This window comes from Plodia interpunctella, chromosome 3 (assembly GCF_027563975.2).
Source record: "Plodia interpunctella isolate USDA-ARS_2022_Savannah chromosome 3, ilPloInte3.2, whole genome shotgun sequence".
Classification (NCBI taxonomy): Eukaryota; Metazoa; Arthropoda; class Insecta; order Lepidoptera; family Pyralidae; genus Plodia; species Plodia interpunctella.
In genome coordinates this window covers 6,816,363-6,840,076 of record NC_071296.1, presented here as the reverse complement: position 1 = coordinate 6,840,076, position 23,714 = coordinate 6,816,363, and the positions used below count along the sequence as shown (strand labels likewise).

The following is a 23,714-nucleotide window of genomic DNA, read 5'->3' as shown; positions in this document are numbered from 1 at the left end:
TCACATCGTTGGAAAGAAGAAGTTGAAAGAGAACATACATATTTTACAGAAGAAACCTATTTTTATAACAGATTTTTTTTACCGCTTGTATAAAATTGTTCATCAATCAGATATCATCGACCATACTATACGCGTGCACAGATAAAAAATATAATAAATACATTTCAAACACCAATTATTCAGATATCTTGATATCTAATCATTTACATTATGTTTATCTTTATTGGAATAAATACATATAATTTATTGGAATATTGAATCCATGGTGGTTGAGAAATAGTTTCTGTACTTGACATTTATTTTATCATTCTTTTATTATTAATATCTTTATTCTTTGAATACCAGCTGATTCAGTCAATTAATAAATTTGATTTTGGAAAAAAATTCTTCAGTATAAGTAATAATAATAATAACAACTATGTAATGTTTTAGGTTATTTATGTCGACGGTTTAATTGTCACAATTAGTCAACCATATCTCAGTTGTGAGCATTACAACTTATGTTTTATTGCGAGGCAACTAGTGTGAAATGATGTTAGTTACGCGTATCATTCTATATTAATAGCATATCGAAAGTTTAAGTCAGAAAAACGACTCGGAGTAAAATCTTCATTATTGCATTTCTAACATAGTTTCGTTTGTTATAGCGAGTGCTAATTCCGAGGCTAATATTTTGGGAGATGAACTGTCGGAGGAGAGACAACGAAGTGCAGATCTTCAGCACCAACTCAACAGCGCCAACTCGAGGCTCACGGTCACAGAGCGAAACTTCCAGCAGGTAACAAACACTAACTATACTAATTCATATATTGCGCGTGAGTTTAATTACCTACGGAAGATTTTACTTGTTTTACAATACTAGTTCAATCATTGCATCGTAATGGCCCTAGTGCGGTCTTGCAATTCACTTTTCACTATCGAATATTTGCGGTATGGTTGTCGCACTGTAATTAGTTGGCGGCGTCTCACTGCGAAAATATTCAAAAGTAAATTTGGAGACACACACTAAGCCTCACTTAAATATTAAAATTTAGCAATTATAATATGTAGAACTATTGCTTTCGGCACATGAAAACCATGTATATGTATAGTCATATTTTTTGTTCGTACAATAATTCGAAATCTAATTTCAAGTTTCAATTGTATTGCTTTTTCTTTAAATGTGAAATCAATTGTAAAATATGCAGTGACGGTCATGATAGATATATGTATATAGTTTTTATTTAAAAATGTAAATTTGATCATTTGAAGAACATCGTTTCAAGTTGTTAACATATGGTTAGATGTGCAGTTTAAACTTAGTGCCATTACAGTTTGTTTGTACTTTGGATTTTACTCTTTTTAAGATGTTAAGTTCTGATATTTGCCCACTCTTTATAATAATATCGGAAACAGGCACTAATCCGTAATGGAAAAAAAATGTTAATTTACTTCTTGAACTGAATTGACCTTACGTCTAACGCCTAATTGCCTAACATATAAATACCGTTGAAGAATACATGCATAGACTAATTTAAAACGCAAAAATTAGCTCACGTACTGTTTAAAAGCGCTTGTAAAAAAGTTTAAGTTAAGTAATTTATAAATTATGCGGTGCTTTGTTTTCATAGTTACCCATCACTACGCTTCCTTTGTGGTGTGCCCGCAATGTGAGAAATGTTACATGAATTGCGTAAAATTGTCACAACTACTTGCACGTAACAGTAGCGAACTGTATTGTGCGTTCATTAACAGCGTTATTACGCATTTAGTAGTTATTTAAACAATGCCAGTGTTCACACCCTTATTACTTTCAATGTGTCCCAAGAGATCTGTGGCAAATGATATTCTAACGCTAGTTACCGTTTGAAAAGACACATTTACTGATTTTATGTTTTGTTATGAATTTCTTACGGCGGCAGAATTTTTAAGTAAAAAGTTAAATACCCATATACTAACCTATTATGTTGTGCCAAGTTCATGCCCCGTACATGCGGTATTTATGTAGTTTGTTTGACATAGATAACACAAAAAAGGTTTTTAATAATTGTAATTAAAAAATCACACACAATATCTTTTGAAACGAGGTTACGTGTCAAGGTAGCGTGTGAGCTATGCAAATCACTGAATTATTTGCATGTTGTCCCCAGCTAACCGCCGAGCACGAACATACGATACGGATCTTAGAGATAACTAGAGAAAACCAAAATGCGCTTGCGGCCGAGTTGGCAGACACAAAGGTAAGTTTATGTTTGTGTTATTAGAAAATATTTGTAAAATATATGTTACCGCTATATGAGCACATAAAAAAAATGGATTTGGATTAAATCTCTTATAAGTTATCTCAGCCGTCGTGTTTATTTAGCAGATTTCTAAAATAGTTTGACCAATACATTGCGAGGATCTACGGTTCGAAATAGGCTATATAATATCCACAGGAGCGAAGCTCTGAGTAACAGCTAGTCTTATATAATCCGCAGTCTCGCTTGACTACAAGTATTAATTAACTAGTAATATAATCTTTCATACTGTCAGTCTTAACGCCAACGCCAGAGAAACGCCAATGACTGTCCATACAATTGTTCAGACTGTTAAAAAATAATGTACCTGTCATTTAGTATTTAGACTCTTACACCGACAAAAAGTCGAGAACTTGTTGTACACAGGAGTGGTTTTTGTATACATCAGAATGCAAAAAATATTCATTGTCTCACTAAAGTGTCCTTACATTCGATACAATCTGTTGCATGATTAAAAATGAACGAAGGTATAGCGGAACAGGAAATTTGTACTAATAGTTTGTTATCTGCTGTAACATACTGCATGTTATTCTTGTTGTGATGTTAAGCCTCTTTTTCATTAATAGATCTTCACTAAATATATGACTTATTAGTAATTAAATATGGATTTCCTGAAATTTTGCATAGATATAATTCGGTGCAAAACTTAGGTACATTCCTAAAAAAAAATAGTTTTTCCGTGGGTCGAGCCACGGGCAAAACCTAGTAACCAATAAGTGAAGAGTATTACAATGTTATTAACTTATTATATTACTGTATAATTGCAATATAATGTTCTGGTTTTGAAGTGGGATAGTGGGTAAATAAATGAGCAAATTAACGTGAATGTTATCTGTATTTATTTAGAAAGTAGGCACTTACAGTGATAATGCTCCACTGATATGGACGGTAAATACAGTTCACATAATAAGGCCAGTTTATTACAAGCCAGCTTTTTTATGTTCTTAAAAAAGAAAAAGAAAATCAGGGATCTAATAAAATAATATATTTTGTATTTAAGAACCCACTGATGTAGATGTACATGCATAGTACTGTGGTTCAGAGACATTGTGTCTGGGTCGATTTACATAATATATGTTTTATCTACCTTGACATACATTTACTCACATTGAATATTAAATAAACAACTTAGTTTTAAATTAAATGAATTCGTAATATAACTTATTTGATCTTCGTTTGTTTATTAAACTCTATAACATTAGGTACTTTTATATAATAAGCGCTTATTTAAAAATGTTCATGACAGGAGCGATATGCGGAAGTGGCGGCACACTTGGCCGAGGCGCAGGAGCAGCTTCGCCAGCTGCGCAAGCGCGGCGAGCCCGGAGCCAACGTGCGCGGGCTCATGCCCAGCGTGGCGGCGGCCGCGGGGCTGCTGCCCGCCAGCCTGCACCGGGAAATGCACTCCTCCGTGTTCTCCGAGCTCAGCCTCGACTCCGGCATCGGCGACCCGCTGGCTCAGTGAGTACACTCAGTATATGGACAATACATACTACGGTTGTGTCGCGAGTACGATGGATACACACACAGAAACGGGCAAAAACACACAGATCCGCAGACAAATATTTGTGATTATAGACGAATTGAACCCAGAATCAGCTTCGTATAACGGAGGGGCGTAGAAACCTCGACATAAACGTCGCAATATACGCATAGTGTGAGGTCCGTGACCTGCATGTAATCTCTAATCGTGTAATCGGATAAGAGAGAGCTCTTGTTCGAGCGTTGCCGTGTCCAAGTTTTTCCTCAGCCGTTAAGCCGTAGTGTGTAGATAATACTGGCGTTGGAGCCTTCTCTAAGAAATACGTCAAAATTATAGTAAAATACCGATTGTTTTCTGTAACCTACACGACGACACACCGGACCTTGGAATTTATTATCTAGAACGACAAGACGAATATTTTATTTTTATAATTATCTTTGTTGCGTATTTCAGCTTGTTTGGTATAGTTCGTTATATAACTGAAGAAATATTCCACTTTTTTCGTTCATTAGTCAGTTAACATGAGGAAATAATGAAATTAGTTTTACAAATTGTTGAAAACACTAGTAAAAGTTGTACGATATGCGATGTAATTAACCTAAAAGGATTATTACGTTCATGGGGTAAACTTACAAGTGTAATCTACTTGTTATTACAAAGGCAGCCACAGATTGAAGTATTTCCTGATACACAAATGCCAATATTCAAGGATATTTAAAATAAAATATAGTGAATCTCAAATAATTTCTGCTACAAGGAATTTAGGTCGCCCCTTCGGAAGAGTTACTCAGCATTATATATATATTGTGTCTCAGCTGTGCGGTGTACAAGAATACCGCAACTTTGTGTTACGAGCATCATATATCGTAACGAGTGTCATATATCAACGTAAATATCAGAGTTCGTTGCTCTTATTTAAAAATGTCCTTTATTTTTGTTCAGTGACATGAGACGGTTCGTTAAAGCTTCAATTTATATCGTGCAATGAAGTAACAAGTATATTTTTATAAAACAGTTTCGGAATGAATGTCACAAAGATAGTACATGATCAATATTTATAAGGATCTAGCGAGGACTAAGATTTATGATAACTTTATCCAGAAACATTAGACTTTTGCTTGGCATTATGATATGATAATGTACTCGCACTTTGCATGTGGTTAAACACTAAATGCATAAGGACGTCCGCAATGAGAGCGCGATATCTAAATTGTAATTATATTCGAATATCAGTAATCCTTATAGGTATATGCAGTTATATATTTTTGTACTAATTATATTGTTATATACTACTTTGCGGGTTTTATATATACATGTATTAATAATTATAGCTTTAGTTACACCCTCATGAAAACTAGGAGGGTGCAATTCAATGACCATTTGTTCATTTTTATATAATGCTGTTAGCATTATATCTGGCTATAAATTTTAATAATAAAAAGAATAAAAGTAATATCGCATATCGTTGAATATCGCCATAAATTTTTTCAGGTCAAGTATGCAGAAAGTGTTTGAAACGGTGCAGTGCGCGTCACGATGGTCGGGCGCGTCGCTAACTGGCTCGGACACCGTGGACGTGCCATCCGGCGGCGCATATCTCAAGCCTCCTCGCAAACCGGCCAGTGATTCCTTCCTAGACGATGTCTCAGATACAGACTCTGATGACCTGTATCCGTAAGTATTCTAATTGCTATTCGATTCTTGTTTTTATACCACTGCGGCCTACCAGATGGGAAGTGGATTAAGGCCTATTGTCATTTTTTGACTAGATGAATAGTATATACTTTTTTGTCAACATCATAAAAATATATGGAGATTTTCTCTTGCAATATTTGCAGATGCAGGTTTCATTTCTAAGATTTCGATTCGATAAATGTACACTTTGTTTAACCAGAATATACGGTAATTTTTATTTTTCAATATCAAGCCCATTCGTGTTTTACGATTATAGGCCATGGTTGACCGTGGTACTCGTGTAGTTTTACTGATGTTCACTTTTTAAAAATTGGCAACATATATATTTGCAAAACGGTGCCAATTTTTTTTATTCCGATGGCGATATATTTGTGGATCGCATTTCAGAAATTTGAAGAAGATATTAGACATTACTGTTATTGTAGTGTCGTCCAAATGACATCATAATTTATTTTTATACCTATTTTCTGATCTAACCTGTCATTTAAACTGAATCGTAACATATTAAAATATTTGAGATCGGAGCTTACGATTTACATGGATATATGAATGATTACAGTTTAAATCCTTTTACGAAATTTACTGCCTTTCTACGAAAATATTTTGAACATTTTGGGAACATTTGCAAATTCATTATTGAATGAAAATATGTCTGAGTATATGAAAATATTATTGAATGAAATGGGGATGTCAACAGGGATGTCTTTAAATCGGACATGCATTTCATTAGACATTTAAAAAAAATGTTTTTCTAGTAAAACGGTTACGTTCCGTTTGTACGTTGTGGCTACAGAATCTTTTTAGTTTGTATGACACAGAAATATAAATGTACGATATTGACAGTGGTGGGTGCGGCGTGGGAGTGCCGGGGGCGCCGGGCGCGGCGGAGCTGGCGGCCGCGCTGCGTCGCCTCACGCCGCAGGAGATCAACTCACGGCGCGCCTCGCTCGCCGCCTCGCATGTGCTGCGACATCGCCGGTACACCGGTGAGTTCTTATCTTAGCTCCACATTCGGACACATGCTGACGCGAATGCGTGAACAAAGCTTTTGTTTATCACGATGAAAAACCAACAATATATACCGAATCGGCCAAAGTTTGGCAAACTGTTCGACGACAGTGTGGTACGATGCGCGCCACGAAAGATGGGACCTGACAGTAGATGATTTATAGGATGATTTATTTCCCATGTTTATTTTCATTTATTTATCGGCGCACACAATAGTTAGTTTACAACTTAAAAAATAGAATAATATAGAACTATGGTATGCAAGGCTAGTTGTAAGACCAAAAGGGACCATATAAGAATCTCTTCAAATCAACCGGCAAAATGGTTAGACAGTTCCTTGTATATGACAGATCGCGACGCGAGCGAGGAGAGCGCGGTGTGGGGCGCGGGCGCGGCGGGTGGGTTGGCGCGGCTGCGGGCGCCGCACAAGCTGCAGATCGTGAAGCCGCTCGAGGGCTCCCTCACACTGCACACCTGGGCGCAGCTGGCTAAGCCCACCATGTCAGGTAACACCCAATTTATGAAAATGGTGACACGAAATTGAAACGTGAATATTTGGTCTATTTTCTCAAATTGTATATTATTTTTCCAAAAAAAATATTTTATTCTCGTTACTCATGTATATTTGAAACTCACGTGTTGCAATATGATGCTGAAGAGGCATTCATGAACCACCTTACAATAATATTTGCAATGTTCAATAATGCACTTAATATAATCTTGTCCTAACTGTTTTATCGGTTAATCGCTCTTAATACAAACAATAAGGTTTTAAATCAAAACCTTAATCGATTATTACATGTCTTATTGTTGATTATTTCTGTGTAAGCAATCTTTTCAGTCGCACGTGTTCAATGGAAGGTATTTTGAATTCTTAATCATATGTATTGTTTATAGAATCGCGAAAGAAATTCCTTTCGAATGCGTGCTAAGTGAGTGTTTGGTTGGAAAAAAATTCAAATCTCGGGTCTGATATTAATTTAAATTTGTTTCTTTATTTGACAAGGTGTATTGTCACTTTGCCTTTTTTTCTTTATCATATACTAGCGGCCCGTCCCGGCTTCGCACGGGTAAAACTGTAATAAATTGTACACCTAAATCTTCTTCAGGAATCACGTTATCTATTGGTGAAAATCGTACAAAAATCGGTAGTTTTTGAGTTTATCGCGTTCATACATACGGACAGCCAGACGCGACATTGGGACTTATTTTTCAATATACAAGGGTAATACCTTGTAATGTATGCCAAGGGTTCTTTCCAAAGTCCAGTGAACTGTTTGGTTAGTCGTAGGGTAGAAAATAAACGAGTCAAGATCCAAACCATATATATTTGTTTACACGTATGATTTTAAGTATAATATGTTACCGTCAGGCCTCCTAGATCAGCAAGAGGGCGTGGGCGTGCGCGGGGCGCGGAGTGCGGCGGGGGGCGCGCGCGTGTATCGGCTGTCGGACGTGGAGGAGGACGACGACATGCCGCGGATGCCGCACTCCAGCCACATCTATACTTATACTAATAGGTGAGTGTGCGCTTGTCAATTGTTTATAATTACTTTATATTACTTTATTGTACGTCTTCATATTCATTTATTTGCAAAGTGTACAAATGATGCTCTTATCCCATGTCATCTCTTAAATTATTTGTTTCTATTATTCAGGCATGAGACTTTGCTTATGAGTGGATAAGGGGGATATTGCCTACTTCGTAGGTCCAATGGGGATTGGTCGGTTTTCATGATGGCAGCTATTGATGAATTCATTTATTTATTATTTACAGTGTCTTCCACAAATCATGGATAAGCTCTAGATAATACATTTTTGATTACTCGTGACCGACTATAAAAGTTACGTTCATTTTCTATTAACCATTAGTAATACGATTGTAATAATTTATTTCTACAGCACGGTCCTCCACCCGAACGACGGCAGCCTGTCGAGCACGACGGTGAGCAGCGTGTGCAGCAGCGGGCTGAGCAGCCTCGCTTCCAGCGTGCTGGGCACGGCGTGGAGCTCGCGCCGGACCTCGCGCCGCTCGTCCGCCGCCGTGTCGCCCGTGCTGTCGCGTCGCGACTCCTTCTGCACGCCCCCCTCCCGACCGCACTTCACCCCCACCGCCACCCCCGCCAACAGTCCCTTGTTAGGTTTGTATTCAATTTTTTTTATTCACATACGTCATTTAGGACCTGTTCAATTTGGACGAAATTATGTGACGTCCACACATTAAGGTTGCTTTTACATTGTAAAGTAGACTGACGACACTGACTGTTCATCAATCAATCTAAATCATTCGATTCAGTATTGCAATGATACAACTAATCAGTTAATCATGTACATAATAATAATAATACATAATTATGTACATAATAACAATAATACATAATCTGTTTCTATATTATGCGAAATTTCAATTTATCATAAATCTGTACGTCGCGTTTATAATTAAGATTTCGTATATTAATTATAAATTACGCGAGTTGAATTTGCACTTGATATTTTTTTTAATTTGTGTTCAAATGGTGTTAAATTTTCATCAATTTTTGTGACGGCAATGACCATTTGCAGGTTCCCCGGAGCCGTCGCCGCCGGGCACGCCGCGCGCGGGCGAGACGCCGTCGCTGCACGCGCTGATCGCGAGCGGCACTTCCATACTGCGGCGCCGCTACCTCGCCTCGCCCGCCGCCGACGGCGCCGCCGCGCCCATCGCTCTGCAGACGCCCGGCTCGCTCTACACAGGTAATATACTGCTTATATGAACTTCAAATATAATATTTAAGGAATTTCCTGTCATAGTCGCGCGTCAAGCAATAGTTTAAGTATTTTTATTTTTAGATAGAAGTATAAATAATTTCGCTCGACTAGTTTTGAGGCAGATGCAAAAAATCGCGGCCGCAGCGGTCGAAACGCTCTGAGAATCACCCACTACCCAAATTTGAACTTTTCCTTCGGACACATTTAAAATTGTCGTTCCTTGTTGTCAGGTCTGATGCACCGCAGCCCCATGGAGCAGCTGACGTGCCTGAAGCGCACACTGCGGTCGCCGGCGGCGGCCGAGCGCGACGCGGAGCCCCCGCTGGGGGTGCCCGCGCAGCCCGGCCAGGGCGCCCTGGACGCCCCCGCGGCCGGACGCCGCCCCCGCGCGCGCGCCCCGCGCCCCCGCGCCGACCTCGGCACTGTGGAGCCGGGCGCCCCGCCCCCCGCCGCCCCGACGCACTCCTCTCCCCTCGGAACGCTCAGCCTTCTTTTCGGACGGAAAGGCGGCCTCCTCTAAGGAAACCTCGTCAAGCGAGGATCTCCTCGAGCGGTTTATTGTAATGTCGATTAGCGCGGGGCGCTATGTTCCTTTCGCTCCCTGTGATTCGGTGGCGGACGCCACTCCTTGAGATATTTTTTTTCGGTGACCGATGAGCGTCTGCTGAGTGATTTTTTACGTTTTGATTGCGATTAATCGATTTTATTGTCTTTTGACTTGTATTTTTTGTAGATTTTTTTTTTGTAGAGAATTGCCATGTGCATTTATGTGACTGACCGCGGGATAGAACCATCTGTAGCGATCGCTATATTAGCGTGTCCTTTTACTAAAGGAATATAGCCCGGCTCACTGCAGGCATTTTCTTTTCTCTGTTAACATTCCTTTTGAAGAGCTCAATTTTTCCTTATCGCTCGTGCATGTACAGAGAACCGTCAAGAGGACCAAACGTGCACTGTATAAATTGTGATTATAACTTACATTATATTGTAATCGAAAAGAGTCACAATATCTCAACTCTGAAATCTGAATTTTATGTGTATTTTTTTTATGATTGCAAATGTCCCGTCGTTGAACAGTCTGTAGTATTATTTTTAAGGGTTGTAATATTTTATTTATAGGTAGATCAAAAGTGAGACTTAACACTTTCATAGTTATGTAGCCTGCTTTGAAGATTAATAATTTACAATGAAAGGTCATCGCAATAAATGTCACGCTTCTTATTATATAGCGATGATGTAAATCGTGTATCATTGTAAATATCAGTAAATGTTCCATTAATTTAGAAGAGTACAAATTATTTATGTAATCATTAAATATCCTGTAACGAATAGTAGTAAACATGGTCACTGAGAATTAATTTAATATTTGAATAGTGAATTGTCCGACATTGGCTATTTGTATAATTTATACTGATGACGTTTTCAATTATATGATGTAAATATAATCTGCGATGAGAGATCTCGTCCAAGAATTGTTTTTGGTAAAATTTGTTACTAATTTTAGGTCTGATAAAAATAATACTGGTGCATGCCGTAGCATAAGTAGTAATGAACGATTGAAGTGAAATTAAATCGAAATATCGATTTTTATTGAAATAAAGTTCGGTCGCAACTGTCTCCCATATACCTGAACATCATAGTTTAATTCCAACGTTAGGTTATTCAAATTGGTGCTAGATAGTTGTTATGCCAGTGAAGTTAAGGTCAGCGATAAACGGCGGATATTGTATTAATATAGTGTGTTAGATTGAGGGCTCCTCCAACCGTGCATCTATTAAAATTTAATTATTTTAAAATGCTGATTGGTCAATAATAGACAATGTTATATGAAACGATATGTTTCTAGTGCTTTACAAATTTTACAAGGAAATTCAAGTATAAACTGTAGTAAAATGAAAATTGGAATATCTGTCGTTTGCAACTGGCCTCGTTACTATGATTGAGTTATAATTGAATGCATACTAAATATACTAGTTTTTGATCTTATAGTAAAGTGCTTAATAACAATAATAGTCATATTTTAGTACGATATTAATTATTTCCTATGTCCCGTTTTCGAACGGAGATTTTTGCTGCTTCTAGATGAAATTAAATTTTAGTTTTGCCATGTGGAGAGAAATTATTTTGGTTATTGCTAGGCTGTGAGGTGATGTTGCATGATAAGGTTGCCAGATGTTAAAATCTACTTATGGTCAGGTAGGCACAATCTGTATAGAATAAGGGCAACTTGTTGAGATTTGACGACAAAATGGTAATGATTGTAAATCAAAATATAATTTATTCAATCATGACTGCTTGTATTATTTTCATCCTTTCCACATACCACATTTTTGAATATCAAATTTTGAACGAGATATTCTAGCAATATCTTAACATCAAAAAGTTCTTGGGTTCTTCAAAAGGTACTGGCTCCAGTCTAACCTATAGCTTCATGCGGACTCTAAACATAAAACACAATAATTGCTGGCCTGAGATTCGAAAACTTGTGCGCCTTCGGGTCAAGCATAGAAAGGGCCCCGAGCTCGGGTAAGCGCCTAATGCAAAATAGGAACAAAAAGTGAAAGAAAAGAACTGGTTTGTTATGCAATACGCTATGTTCATGCTTTCACGAGATAGTCTAATTAGTGTGTAGCCGGCATTATACCTACATTGGTTTCTATGACAACGAAAAGTGTACACATTGCAAAAAATTACATAGGTAATATCAATCACCGCTGTTTTTAGTTATCGCGGGTATTAATCTCATTTTAGATGATACACTTCCTGTACGTTTTTGTATATATTTAACTATAAATCGATAAAGGAAGGAAAATGACGGAGCAATTAAAGTTTTTAGTCAAAGAAGTGAACGCAAGTCTCGGCAGGAACTACGATCTTATAAAGTTCGACGCGTTGAACGAGAAGCAACTTCTCCAACTGCTGGTGGACTTGCTTGTTCATTTCAATGCAGGTGATAAGGTAAGGAAGGATCTTTCAAACAGCTTTTCTCTTTAAAAAGTAGGCGACCTCGTTACTTCACTAAGTATGTCTTTTGTTGTTCTTTTCCAAAATTTTGTTTATTCGTTATGCTAGAAGCGGTGGTGGTGTTATGGTTAAGACGCTCGCCTGCGGATCAAAAGGTCCCAGGTTCGAATCCTACTCGTGCCACATGTGGCACGAGTAGGAAGCAAGTGGTGGTCGATAAAAACAACTATACATGAGTATAGTTGTTTTTATCGACCACCACTTGCTTCCGGTATAGTTGATACATGAGTATAGTTGTTTTTATCGACCACCACTTGCTTCCGGTGAAGGAAAACATCGCGAGGAAACCTGCACACTGGTTGATTATTAACTTGTGTGTGAAATGGAGAAGGCAATGGCAAACCACTCCATTACTAATACCAAGAAAGTTATTGTGTGTGTATAATTCCACCCTCCGACCCTCAGCCATGAGAAATACGACTATGAAGAAGTATTTTAGTGGCGAACCGCAAATTTTCAGCCGACAGTGTATTTCTAGTTAACACCACAGCCACAGTATTGATTCAAGTGAAGATGTAGCATTTTTACATTGTAAAGTAGTGTAAAGCAATGTTGGAAATTTATCATAGTACCTCCTAAGAGTAAACAATGTTGTTAATATTTTTTTGTCAATTTTGATCAAAGCATTTATTTACAAAATAATGTCTTACAATTTTTCACGTGGACTTACATATTTTATTTATAACATTTATCTCAAAGCTATGAACGAATTCGTCTCGACAGCTGGATGTGGATGAAGACGAGCCCGAGACGGTATCGATGCGTCTGCTGGAAATGCTGGGCAGCGTGAAGTACCGGCCGCCGGCGGCCACGGAGCCGGCCCGGTTCCGCAGCCAACTGCTGGCGGGGGACGCCCGCACCGTGCACCACGTCCTGCATTGGCTGCTCACCAATAAGGAACAAGTCAAGAACACCGCATATCTTGCTAAGTACGATAAACATTAAAATTTTAGAACTGATTTCCTAGACCTGATGTTCGGGACGAAATATTTTAAAGCATCCATCGTAAATTTACTTAATCAGCTAAATTTGAAAAGGGGCTCGTGATTTCAGTATATAGACAGAAATTGGAGGATGCTACCCACGCTCTGGCATTTTTCCGTTTTCGACTCCCACACCACAGCTGGAAACAAGTGAATTTCCATAAATGCTATTATAAGAGTTAAGTCAGGTGCACAGGTCAATGCTAGGAAAATTTCCAATAACTTTTAGTAGTTTCTTGTTTCAATTCCAATATATTCCTGTTATTAATCTTGTTCCTACAATACATTCGTAGACAACGAGTAATTGCCGTACCTAAGCGTTGTTACCGAACTAGTAAGCTCCTGAATCTATTCACAAACTAAACAGAAATAGTTCCGTTGTTTTTATTACCGTTTTCTGTAGAAATAACGGGGTCGCAGACTAATAGATGTGTTTTCTTTGGCATTTTATCAATAAATGTAACTCACTATGAATGAATAGGAAATTGATCTTTCGTATTTAGATGTTTTGGTTTTCCCAGAAGTTGTGACGTCTGAAATTGAAAAATTTCGGCATTTACACCATTTTTATTAAATTACTCTTTACTACACAGAGGCAATATAAAACCAACTTCTAATTTTTAAATGTGTCTCAGCTGATGGAAAATAACTTTTCATTTATCTAGGTATCTATTCATATTATGTAGGTATATTTTTATATACCTACATTAGAATACAATTTATCAATTGTATTCTAGATATCTCAAATTGCCGGACATTCCAACTGACGTAGCTCAAAACAACAACATTCAAGACATGCTAGATCTGTATCAGAACCTAATGGATGAGTTCAAAGATGTGCACAAGCGAACTCGGATGTTACAGAAGGAAAGCGCTACGGAAATTATTAATGATATCAAGGAAATGGCAGTCGAGAGAGACATCGGTAAGCGCTATAACTAGTTGGAAACATCATTAACAATGATATTATTATGGAATAAACTTTTCCGTAACTCCAGTTATTGCGATAAGTTTGGCATATGACGCAAATGAATCCCCAGACGTTGGACATCTGCAATATAAATGTATTGTTACTTTACATTTTCACACATGTTCTTCTGAAGCTAAACTGTGCTTATAGGTACTACACTAACTTCACTCCCTCCCTGTAGGTGAAGTTGATCTAACGATCCGATTTTTGTGAAATAGGTATTTAAGAAAACACATGCCACTTTACCACTGCGCTAATGGCTAACGGCGATAGTGGGATTGATAACTAATATTTTTAATCAAATTAGCGTGTCAGGTGAAAACGTTTTTCACTAATTAAATCATGACAATCTCTTTGATTTTGGAGTCAATTTTTGAGGATACTATATTCTAGGTGTTTTTATGATGACGAAGTAAATTTGTTGTTGGAAATTTCGAAAAAAGGAAAACTTTAAAACCTATTTATTATTTTATAGTAGATATCAATAACAAACTAAAAAATAATTAGGATCGGGTAATATTTAGGGGAAGAAAAACGGTTTCTCTTTTTGTATGGACAAATGGCCGTTACACGATCCTCATAAGTCATAAGTCTTATTTTCATACTTTCAAGTAAATAGGTAGGTGCCTGCTTTTCAATAAAAAAATAGTTTTAGAAAGTCTCAACGACCAATTCCACTCCACTAGAGCAAAAAGAAATATTAATAAGAAATAACATTCTAAGAAGAAATATATATTTCTAAGTGTAGGTGGCAAGTTAGTCTAAATCAATTTCAAACTTGACTATTTCAGTGATAAAACGCTTAGAAAATGTTCAGGTTAACTTGGTGGACGTATCTAATAAGGAAGAATTGTTGAATATGAGTAGATCGCTCAGAGTTCAACAAGAAAAAGCGAAAGAATTGGAAAGTCAGGTAAATTCACGATTGCCTTTGATCTAAGTTTTAATAACAGGCTTGACTGGCTTTACAACGATCCAGTCGTTATTTACTAATTTATTATCTTTTTTATTTTTAGCATTTTGTAATACTAGTAAATTTCGGTTGTTCAGTTATTGTGAGTAGGTAACTAGTCAAAAGTTTTATAAATTGAAACTGTAATTTGTAACCGACAATCCTAATAATAAATAATTTTGTGAATACTAATGGACATTTTATTTTTAGTACGATGCACAACAGTCGCAACTAAAAATGGCGTCAGAGCAGTTAAAGAGATATTTGAACGTGATGCACGGACAGAGCGCCACGCCGAAGACCGTCAACGAGGTCATAAAACATTTGCAAGAAGAAATTCAGGTATGGTAAAAAATACACTATGTTTTATGAACATTTTATTGCTGTTTCCCTCGGAAGTACTTGGTACATTTTATTTTCTAAGTAAAACTCAAAAAATACCTACCAAATGTTGTATTCATTTCAAAAGTCTTGTTCATGGATTAATATATTCACTATCAATCTATTAATAAAATTTCCTGAAACTATTTTATGTATTCATGATTATTCTCGCTGTGACAGTTAAATAGCTACTTAGTGAAGGAGAAGCTCCCGCAAGAGACAACTCATCTGCAGAGAGAGTTGAACATAATGCAGAATATTGCGACCGAACAACATCCGACAAGATCTGACTTGGTGCTGGTTCAAGATAAGGTAAGGAGGACAACCTTTCATAAATTAGGAAAACGCGAAATAAGAAAACTATTAAGTTTTGTATCTTCAATTTTTACGCGTAAAAGTATCTATATAATTTCTTATCTCTGTGAATAAAAAAAATATTGTCAAATAAATTTAATAAAAGACTAAACCTATGAGTCACTTTTATGTATATTAAAAATAATATACAAAAGTATTGCAATGAATCGTACAGTCCTAATGTGACAGTAAGTGTCAGAAAAATAGACAGAAATAGTAAAAGATTTCCGTAGCTGAGTATATTAGCCACTAATATCAGCTAATATTCAACAAAGCCGACAGAGCAAATATAATGTACCAGACGGCAGTTATTAAATATCTAATAAGGAAACTGACTTTGTAGGTCTGCTTTAGGTAAATACAATACAATTACTTATAATCTAAGCTCTAATAGTCAGTAAATATCTCTAGAGGGGCAACGATTTTTTTTTAAATGTTTTTGAGAGGTTTTTGAGTTTATCGCATTCATACAGACAGATAGACGTGACGGGGGACTTCTTTTTATATTAAGGGAGGATTACGGGATGCTAAAAATCGGTTCACCCTTTTGGCTGTTATGATGCCACGGACAGATATACAGATATGTTAAACTACCTTCCTTCTATCATGGGGGTTAAAAGCTACAGTGATAAAGAAAAAAGAATACTCACGCATATGTAAGCAGCGTTTGAAATTACGTGTCTAAATTTGAGTTCTTGGTTTGTCCCAACTACGATTGGCGTAGCTGTTGCGTAGCACTAGTCTACGAGTTTCGTAGTTCCACTAAAAACTGATAAGAATCTTACATTTCGTTTACTTTGTCTTCTAATATTATTTTAGATAGCTGTGGTGAATAGCGAATTGGAGCAGTTAGTGCAACGTCGCCTAGCCTCAGCTGGTCCGCAGGAGGACAAACTGGCTCCGTTTCGACAGCAAGCAGCCGTCATCAGGCGGAACAAGGACGCCAGTGCCGCGCGCGTTCACGAGTTGACGGCCACTCTGAAGGAACACGAGGCAACACTTGCTGATCTGCAGTCTCAGGTACATAGTCAAATTAGAATTTCATCATTTAACTTAGCATGATATACATCACTTATTTATTGACGTCAAAAATTGACTTAAAACAACTACTTAAACTTCATATAAAAGTTAAAATATACTTTAAGCTTGAAGTGTTTTTACTCCTTCTATCAATGGCAAATATAATAAAGTACGATAGTGACAAAGCATATTTTAGATTAAAGTAGGTACGCTTTAACTTTTTTATGAATAACAAGTCTATAATGTAATATAATAGTGTGATAATGATCGTGCTACGGCGTTTTATATTAAGCAAATTAGGCCTTACTGGCAACCATCGAAGTCTGTAGTGGCGTAGTTTGTATTTAGCCAATCAATTTATTCCCTTTCTTTCTTAAAGGAGAATATTAATTTCATAACACGACTGCTTTCAGACCTGTTAATAATTATCATCCAAAAAAATAAATTTGGCTGTAAGAATTCTTGATTAGTCTCATAATTTCACGCTAAAAGTGGGAGACACTGATTGAGGCTTGAAGTTAATTAAAATCTTTGGCCTGTCTTATAGGAGCCATCGCGAGATCTTCCGATCTGATAAACATTTTTTCATTCCAAATAAATTCGCTCATTACGTCGGGGAGTCGGCTTTCGACGCAGATAATTCGCTATTTCCTCAGAGATTGATGTTAATTCAAAGATACTTTGATCTCAGAGTTATTGTAATTTATCTGTAAAAGTATACAAACTTGGTTATTATTGTTCCTAGGAGAAGTCTTTTCCAAACAACTGAATACAATACATACATACATACATAATATACATACATACTTTCCAAACATAGTTAAGAACACTCTCGATTGAATTCTATTTCAAATAAAAAAACCTAGCTTAAAATCGGTTAACCCGTTTGGCTTTTAATGCCGCGCACAGACATACAGACACGTTAAACTTATATAACTCTCCTTCTGTAGTCGGGGGTCAAAAATATTTTTAAAATATGTTTATTGTTAATCTTTGTATATATTTTTTTGTAAATATTTACTTAGATAATTCTTGTATGTAAGTTTTTTCGTTCTAATATCATACTGAGTACGTGCTGCATATGGATTCGGTATACCTTTATATAGGCCTTTATTGTATGGGAGTTTTAATAATCCAGGTTAAGCAGCTCCTGGGGGACACGGTGCTCCGCGGCGAAGAGCTGAAGAAGTACGTGAATTCGTTACGCACCAAGAGCACGGTGTACAAGCGGCAACGCGCGAACCTTTCCACTTTCAAGGTAGCCTCTCAACTCCTAAGGAGCTTTCTATTTATTTTCGTAACAAAACAAAATGAGGATATTCTCTCTGGCATACGTCGAGGACTTGTGAAGTAATTCTTTTAACGAATACACGTGTTGAATGTTGTTTTTATGCTACAAAATCCTTTGCTCAGAATTGAAGTGGAAGCCAACTTGTTTATAGATGTCAAAAATATACGGTCGCAATATAATTTGTTTTTAATATTTTAAATACATAATTTCCGCAATGTGTAGGTATCTGGTAATTTGACTCCACATAACATATTCATCGACATCAAAATGTTAAATATCCATCAATCGTCCATTAAATTACGTCTTTTACAGATTGAAGCAGGAATATTGGCAAGAACTTTACATATTATAAGCACAAGTGACCCTACTGTTGAGTTGGCTCTCGTGAATCACAAAAAACTCAAAATAGAGGATGACGAATCAATGGAAAAAGACAAAGTCACTGACTTAACTAAAAAATCTTTACACGATTTGTCACAGGTATGTAAACTGGTATCAGAAGTACCTATCGTCTTATTATTTACGACGTTCATTTATTTTAGTTTCTCAAAGTATAATATTTCCGGTTGTCTTTTTACACATTCCCAGCTAGTGGCGCAAACGGCACAGAAGTTATCACAGGTACGTCAAGAAATCCAACCTTTGGCAGACAAAATAAAGCCTATAAAGGAGGAGTTCCAAACAATCCAACAACAGTACGAACAAAAGAAGCGAGTTTACGAAGCAACTTCAATAAACATAACATCCCAAATGGAACCCCTTAAAACCCAAGTGAAAGATTTGACTGACCAGCTGAATAGCAAGGAGGATGAATGGAAAAATTTGCGGCAGAAAATAACAAAAGCCGAAAGTTTGCAGGAAGTCGTCATGTTTGAAATGAAAAATTCTATGTTGTCGCCAAGGAAGCCATCAAAAATGGAGGCGTTGAAAAAAAAAGTTGCTGAAACAGAACAAATTGTGAAAAATTTGGAGGAGGTAAGTGTCTATAATCATCGTTAAATAAATATTTATAATCGATTTAATTTTATCATTTCGTCGTACGATTCTATCGTGTGGACACATGATAGTTACCATTAGTGAGAGAGATTTTACACATGCAACCATTTAAACAGATTTGATTTGGTTATAGACCTTACTCCACATTAGACCTTAGCGGTGAATTTAGTTATTAGTATCAAAGTCTGTGACATAATATAACTTTAATATTCTTTTGATATACAGGAACAACGCGCGATCAGTTCTCGGCAGGGCGATGTGGAGCAGCAGACGCGGCTGTGGGAGAACACGCTGAAGCTGCTGCAGTGCAAATTGCGCGCTCGCACCGAGCCCGCCAGGACCGGCCGCATGCACATCACACAGCATTCGCAGATGCTCACACTCACATGAATTTACTAATATCTTGTTATTATCATACTATTAATTGGATTATTGGGTTTAACACGTCGAACTCAGTACCTATTTTTAAAGACTGCACTCTACTTCATGTCCAAACTAAAAAAAAACATTGAATTCAAATAATTGAAATCAATGGCCTGTTGTTGGTAAAATTAGTTAGTAGATAGATAAGTTGTGAGAAAGTCTACTTCAAACCTTTATTCTTATAAAAGTGAGCTTCAACGACAGTATCGTTATCTTTATCTGCTGTTGACATTTTTAAATAAAGGTCTTACCCATGCAAATTCTGTTCTTATCCCTTTTATACTTCACCTGGAATATCTATAAGGTAATTGGAAAAAGTTTGTCCCTGTCATAAATGAATAAATAAGTAGTTCTTCTGAACCCCGTCCACGGCGGCGAATAAACGGACGTTCAGAACAAATAAAAAAGTAGCCGGGCTGCTTAACATAATCTGAGCGCTCTCAATGGAAATTAACCAATAGCGCCTTTTAGAAACTTCACCTTTGATTTTCAGGAATACTGATTTATAAAACAAAGCATTTACGAAGGTACTAAGAATGAGCCTACGTAAAAATGTTCTTTATGTTAAAATCTTATAGTTCCCTGCGTCTCGCATAAAACGTTTTCAGTCGCCGTGTAAGAAATAATTTCCAGCAGATTATCCTATAAAATCTGTAGGTGTAATAACATTTTTGTTACAGCTTCAACCTATGAAGCTGTAACAAAAATGTTTCCATTGGAGATTTAAGCTCAAATTGCATATGGCGTTAGGAGCTTCGGAATTCTATTCAATCCTTCGGTATATATTGACGCACGTAGATGTCATGAATTGAGAACGTGGGGAATGGCCAATTTGAAAGCCAAATATTTTCCCATCCCGAGGAGCATCCTATATACCTGCCACGTTCGGATTTAAATAAATCATTCATACGAGTATTGCGTGAACCTTCGTGGACAGTGACGTTACTCTTCGGGTAAGTTGGAGATTTCGTTGAGTATGAGCTACACATAAAATTAGCGCGCAAAAATAAGTACCTAGTAGTAGGTACCTAGTATAATATAAATGCTTTTTTACTCCAAAATCTGTGACGTCACAATACATTTAACATTACTGTCATACGAGCTCCATATAACAATTTGTTTTTGACACGTGGAAAAAAGTATTTGATTTGACTAGTGTAAGTGTACCAGTGAATGAACAAAACACAATTTTTTATCCAAAATAAGAAAACAATCGATTTCTACTGTAAACAAGAATTTTATTTTCGTTGAGAATATTACTTCGAACATAATACTTATTCCGATGACAAATACAGCTCAGTTGCAAAATGGCGTCGGGGTAAAGTTAAGGTGTGCTACAAAAAAATATTTTGTATGGGCAAGAATTTAGGCGTCAGGTAAGACACTACCTTTCTTATCGTAGTTTTGCCATTATATTTAAAGAGTTTACATAGATTTTTGTTCATATAAAGGTAATATATGACTTAATGCTTATATTTACAAACAATTTTAATCAATTTTCTGAGTATTATTTGAATAAAACACGTGTTCATGCACTAGTTTAATAAATTGCCAAAACCCTAGTAAATGAACATGCGGTTCATTCACTGGAACGATTCAAATTCAAATTCAAAATTCAAATTCAAATCATTTATTCAGAAATTAGACCTTCACAGGCACTTTTTCTCGTCAATCTTTATATTTATAGTTGGTCCCTATCATGCCAGATCGGCTTACCATTATTGTTTCTTACAATGTTTTTTTTTTTTCTAATAATATATAAATGTACATAGTCAAAAGGTATATCAAAACAGGTTATGATTGTGATCCGAGTGCTGATTATAATATATATATATATATATATATATATATATATATATATATATATATATATATATATATATATATATATGTGAAACACAATTAACTTACATGAAAATATATGAGAAACGAGATGACCAGTTCCCTCTGGCAGCACCCGTTCACGAGTTGACGCATGGGACAGCCATCGCGTAGCTCAACCATAATAGAGGGAACCTCACGACCCGGCCCACGACGCCACCACCAGATTGACCATTTGAGTGAGCATGACACACTCGATTCCCATGACTTCATAATTACAATTCTTATTCGTCGAAATAGAAGTATAATTCAGACACTTGAAGATCACAAATCACGTACATGTTTTACAAATAAAATTTAAATGCCATACGAATTATTATAACAAAAATAAAAATTATGAATAAAATAATAAAAAACAGTAAAATAAAAATTAGGAGATCATGTGTGGAGTGGCAAAGTTGTCGGCAGGATCCAAGCGTTTTTATCAGTCAAATAGGCGTTAATTGTGCGCTTTATCCATTAAATTTTTCTTAACATAAGTTTTAAAATTTTTCATTGGCAGATTAATAGCCTCTGCAGGGAGTTTATTGAATAATTTTACACTTTGACCCACGAAAGACCGCCGAACCTTTTTAAGCCTGAATCTGTTCATACAAAGTTTGTGCTTATTTCTAGTGTTTACACTATTTACTTCGTTTAATTTTTTATATAAATGTAAATTTGATTTGACAAAAATAAGCACATCAAAGATATACTGACATACAACAGTGAGGATGTTAATTGATTTGAAGAGTTCTTGAAGAGAATCTCGAGGTTTTAACCCATAAATAAAACGGATAGCTTTTTTCTGTAATACAAAAATTTTTCCTATGTCAGCTGCAACGTTGACTATTCAAAGATTTATTGATAACCCAATTTACGCTTATGGTATTAAAGTTCAATTTTATAAATTACGTTCCAAAAACGATTTCTAATCTTTTGGCTAGTGTTGGAACATAGGTGTTCTTTCATAAGTTTTTAAAATCCAGAGAATGGACTATGAAAAACTGAGGTGTTCAATTACCGGTTTTTCAACTTTTATTGAATCAATAAATGAACGGTATCAAATTTTACTTTGAAATCCATGGATTTCAATTACATGTAATTAAGTACCTAGATATTAACTATCAATAATAAACGGATGGCCCGTTATGCTGAGTCAACATAGTTACGTACTTGCCCTAATTGGAGAGTAGCCAATTTTGTGTTCTGTTTTATTTATCAATGATCAAAAGTAGTAATCAATTAATACATAACTACCCCAGAAGTCTAAAATTTAATGTTTATCCTGACAAATTTGGAAAATAATATTATTATACTTCATTTAAAGATATACTTAGACATAAACTTATTAATTGTCAAGCAAAGTTATTACTGAACAATCTATGCAATGATTTAGTAATGTTTTGGAGTGATAGTAGGTACTATTTAACAATAATTAGCGAGTGACTGATGTGGTTGGAAACATAAAAGGCCAGCAGTTCGACCCTTATCAATTTATTTCGTCGCACTTCAGTTCAGTCTATCCATACTTTAATTTTTGCCATTTCTCTTGTGAGTGACACGCTATTTGAATATAATTTTACAAAAGAACACAATACGTTTGGTAGATGTCGGGAATATGTTAAATTACGTTTCTGATGGCTGATTTCTTTGTTTCTTTTTATTATTAATTAGTTATTACCATGTATTAACACAATAACACAATGTTCATGTAGTTTAGCAGGTTAGGTATCATTGATTATAAGTATGAGATAATATTGTTATAATAGTTAAATATTTTCTAATAGAAATATCAATTGTTGTTATGCAATAATTTCTAGAATGGTAGGTATGAATCTATTTCATATTGGATTGCACAAAAAATTGCTTTGATTTTAATAAAAAATATCTTGATATGTGTATAAAACGTTAACCAAACTCACGAAACTAACTTTGAATACAAGATCACGTAAAAAGCCGCTTCAGTTTCCGACGCTCGATGGTTGCGGGATCGCTTCACGTTCCTGATTGACGTCAAATTTTATCATTTTGCTTTTTCGAGTCTATCAAGTATACAACACGTATTTCGTTATTATATTTTTACAGCAAAAATAAAATAAACTTGAAGGATTGTAAGTAATCTGTTTATTTTGTGATACAATTACACTTATTTGCTCTTTCTATGTTTTCGTTTTTATGGGATTTTTAAGATAACATCTAAGTAGAACAGATTTCAGCTTTTAGTTAATAATGTAGCTATTCACC

The 23,714-nt window shown here is 36.1% G+C and overlaps 2 protein-coding genes and 1 long non-coding RNA gene across 15 annotated transcripts in view; 2 read left to right on the top strand and 1 right to left on the bottom strand.

Annotated features, from left to right (window-relative positions):
* Positions 1–11,504, top strand: part of milt (milton) — a 37,728-nt gene extending 26,224 nt beyond the window's left edge. For all 11 annotated transcript variants that reach the window (XM_053767756.1, XM_053767844.1, XM_053767774.1 and 8 more), the window contains 10 exons: positions 648–778; positions 2,130–2,219; positions 3,526–3,740; positions 5,254–5,436; positions 6,301–6,443; positions 6,816–6,971; positions 7,838–7,985; positions 8,368–8,606; positions 9,028–9,198; positions 9,444–11,504. In XM_053767756.1, the coding sequence (XP_053623731.1) occupies positions 648–778; positions 2,130–2,219; positions 3,526–3,740; positions 5,254–5,436; positions 6,301–6,443; positions 6,816–6,971; positions 7,838–7,985; positions 8,368–8,606; positions 9,028–9,198; positions 9,444–9,733 (1,766 nt within the window). In that variant the 3' untranslated portion in view covers positions 9,734–11,504. The remainder of the gene's footprint in view (positions 1–647; positions 779–2,129; positions 2,220–3,525; positions 3,741–5,253; positions 5,437–6,300; positions 6,444–6,815; positions 6,972–7,837; positions 7,986–8,367; positions 8,607–9,027; positions 9,199–9,443) is intronic.
* Positions 11,505–11,885: 381 nt separating this feature from the next.
* On the top strand, positions 11,886–19,867 carry LOC128683801 (intraflagellar transport protein 81 homolog). Its single transcript, XM_053769761.1, has 11 exons — positions 11,886–12,171; positions 12,961–13,166; positions 13,958–14,145; positions 14,982–15,103; positions 15,353–15,484; positions 15,704–15,835; positions 16,697–16,897; positions 18,036–18,155; positions 18,501–18,668; positions 18,777–19,163; positions 19,410–19,867. The coding sequence occupies exons 1-11, from the start codon at positions 12,025–12,027 to the stop codon at positions 19,572–19,574; spliced, it is 1,968 nt and encodes a 655-aa protein (XP_053625736.1). The 5' UTR covers positions 11,886–12,024; the 3' UTR covers positions 19,575–19,867.
* Positions 13,163–18,333, bottom strand: LOC128683802 (uncharacterized). 3 transcript variants are annotated; one of them, XR_008406322.1, is made up of 5 exons: positions 18,107–18,333; positions 17,205–17,604; positions 16,663–16,855; positions 13,689–13,753; positions 13,163–13,360 (listed from the first exon to the last, which is right to left on the bottom strand). It is a non-coding gene; the product is annotated as an uncharacterized LOC128683802 (long non-coding RNA). The 3 variants fall into 3 exon arrangements; XR_008406323.1 differs by lacking the exon at positions 18,107–18,333 and adding an exon at positions 17,994–18,104 and having other exon boundaries at positions 13,612–13,753; XR_008406321.1 differs by lacking the exon at positions 18,107–18,333 and adding an exon at positions 17,994–18,104.
* Positions 19,868–23,714: the final 3,847 nt, after the last annotated feature.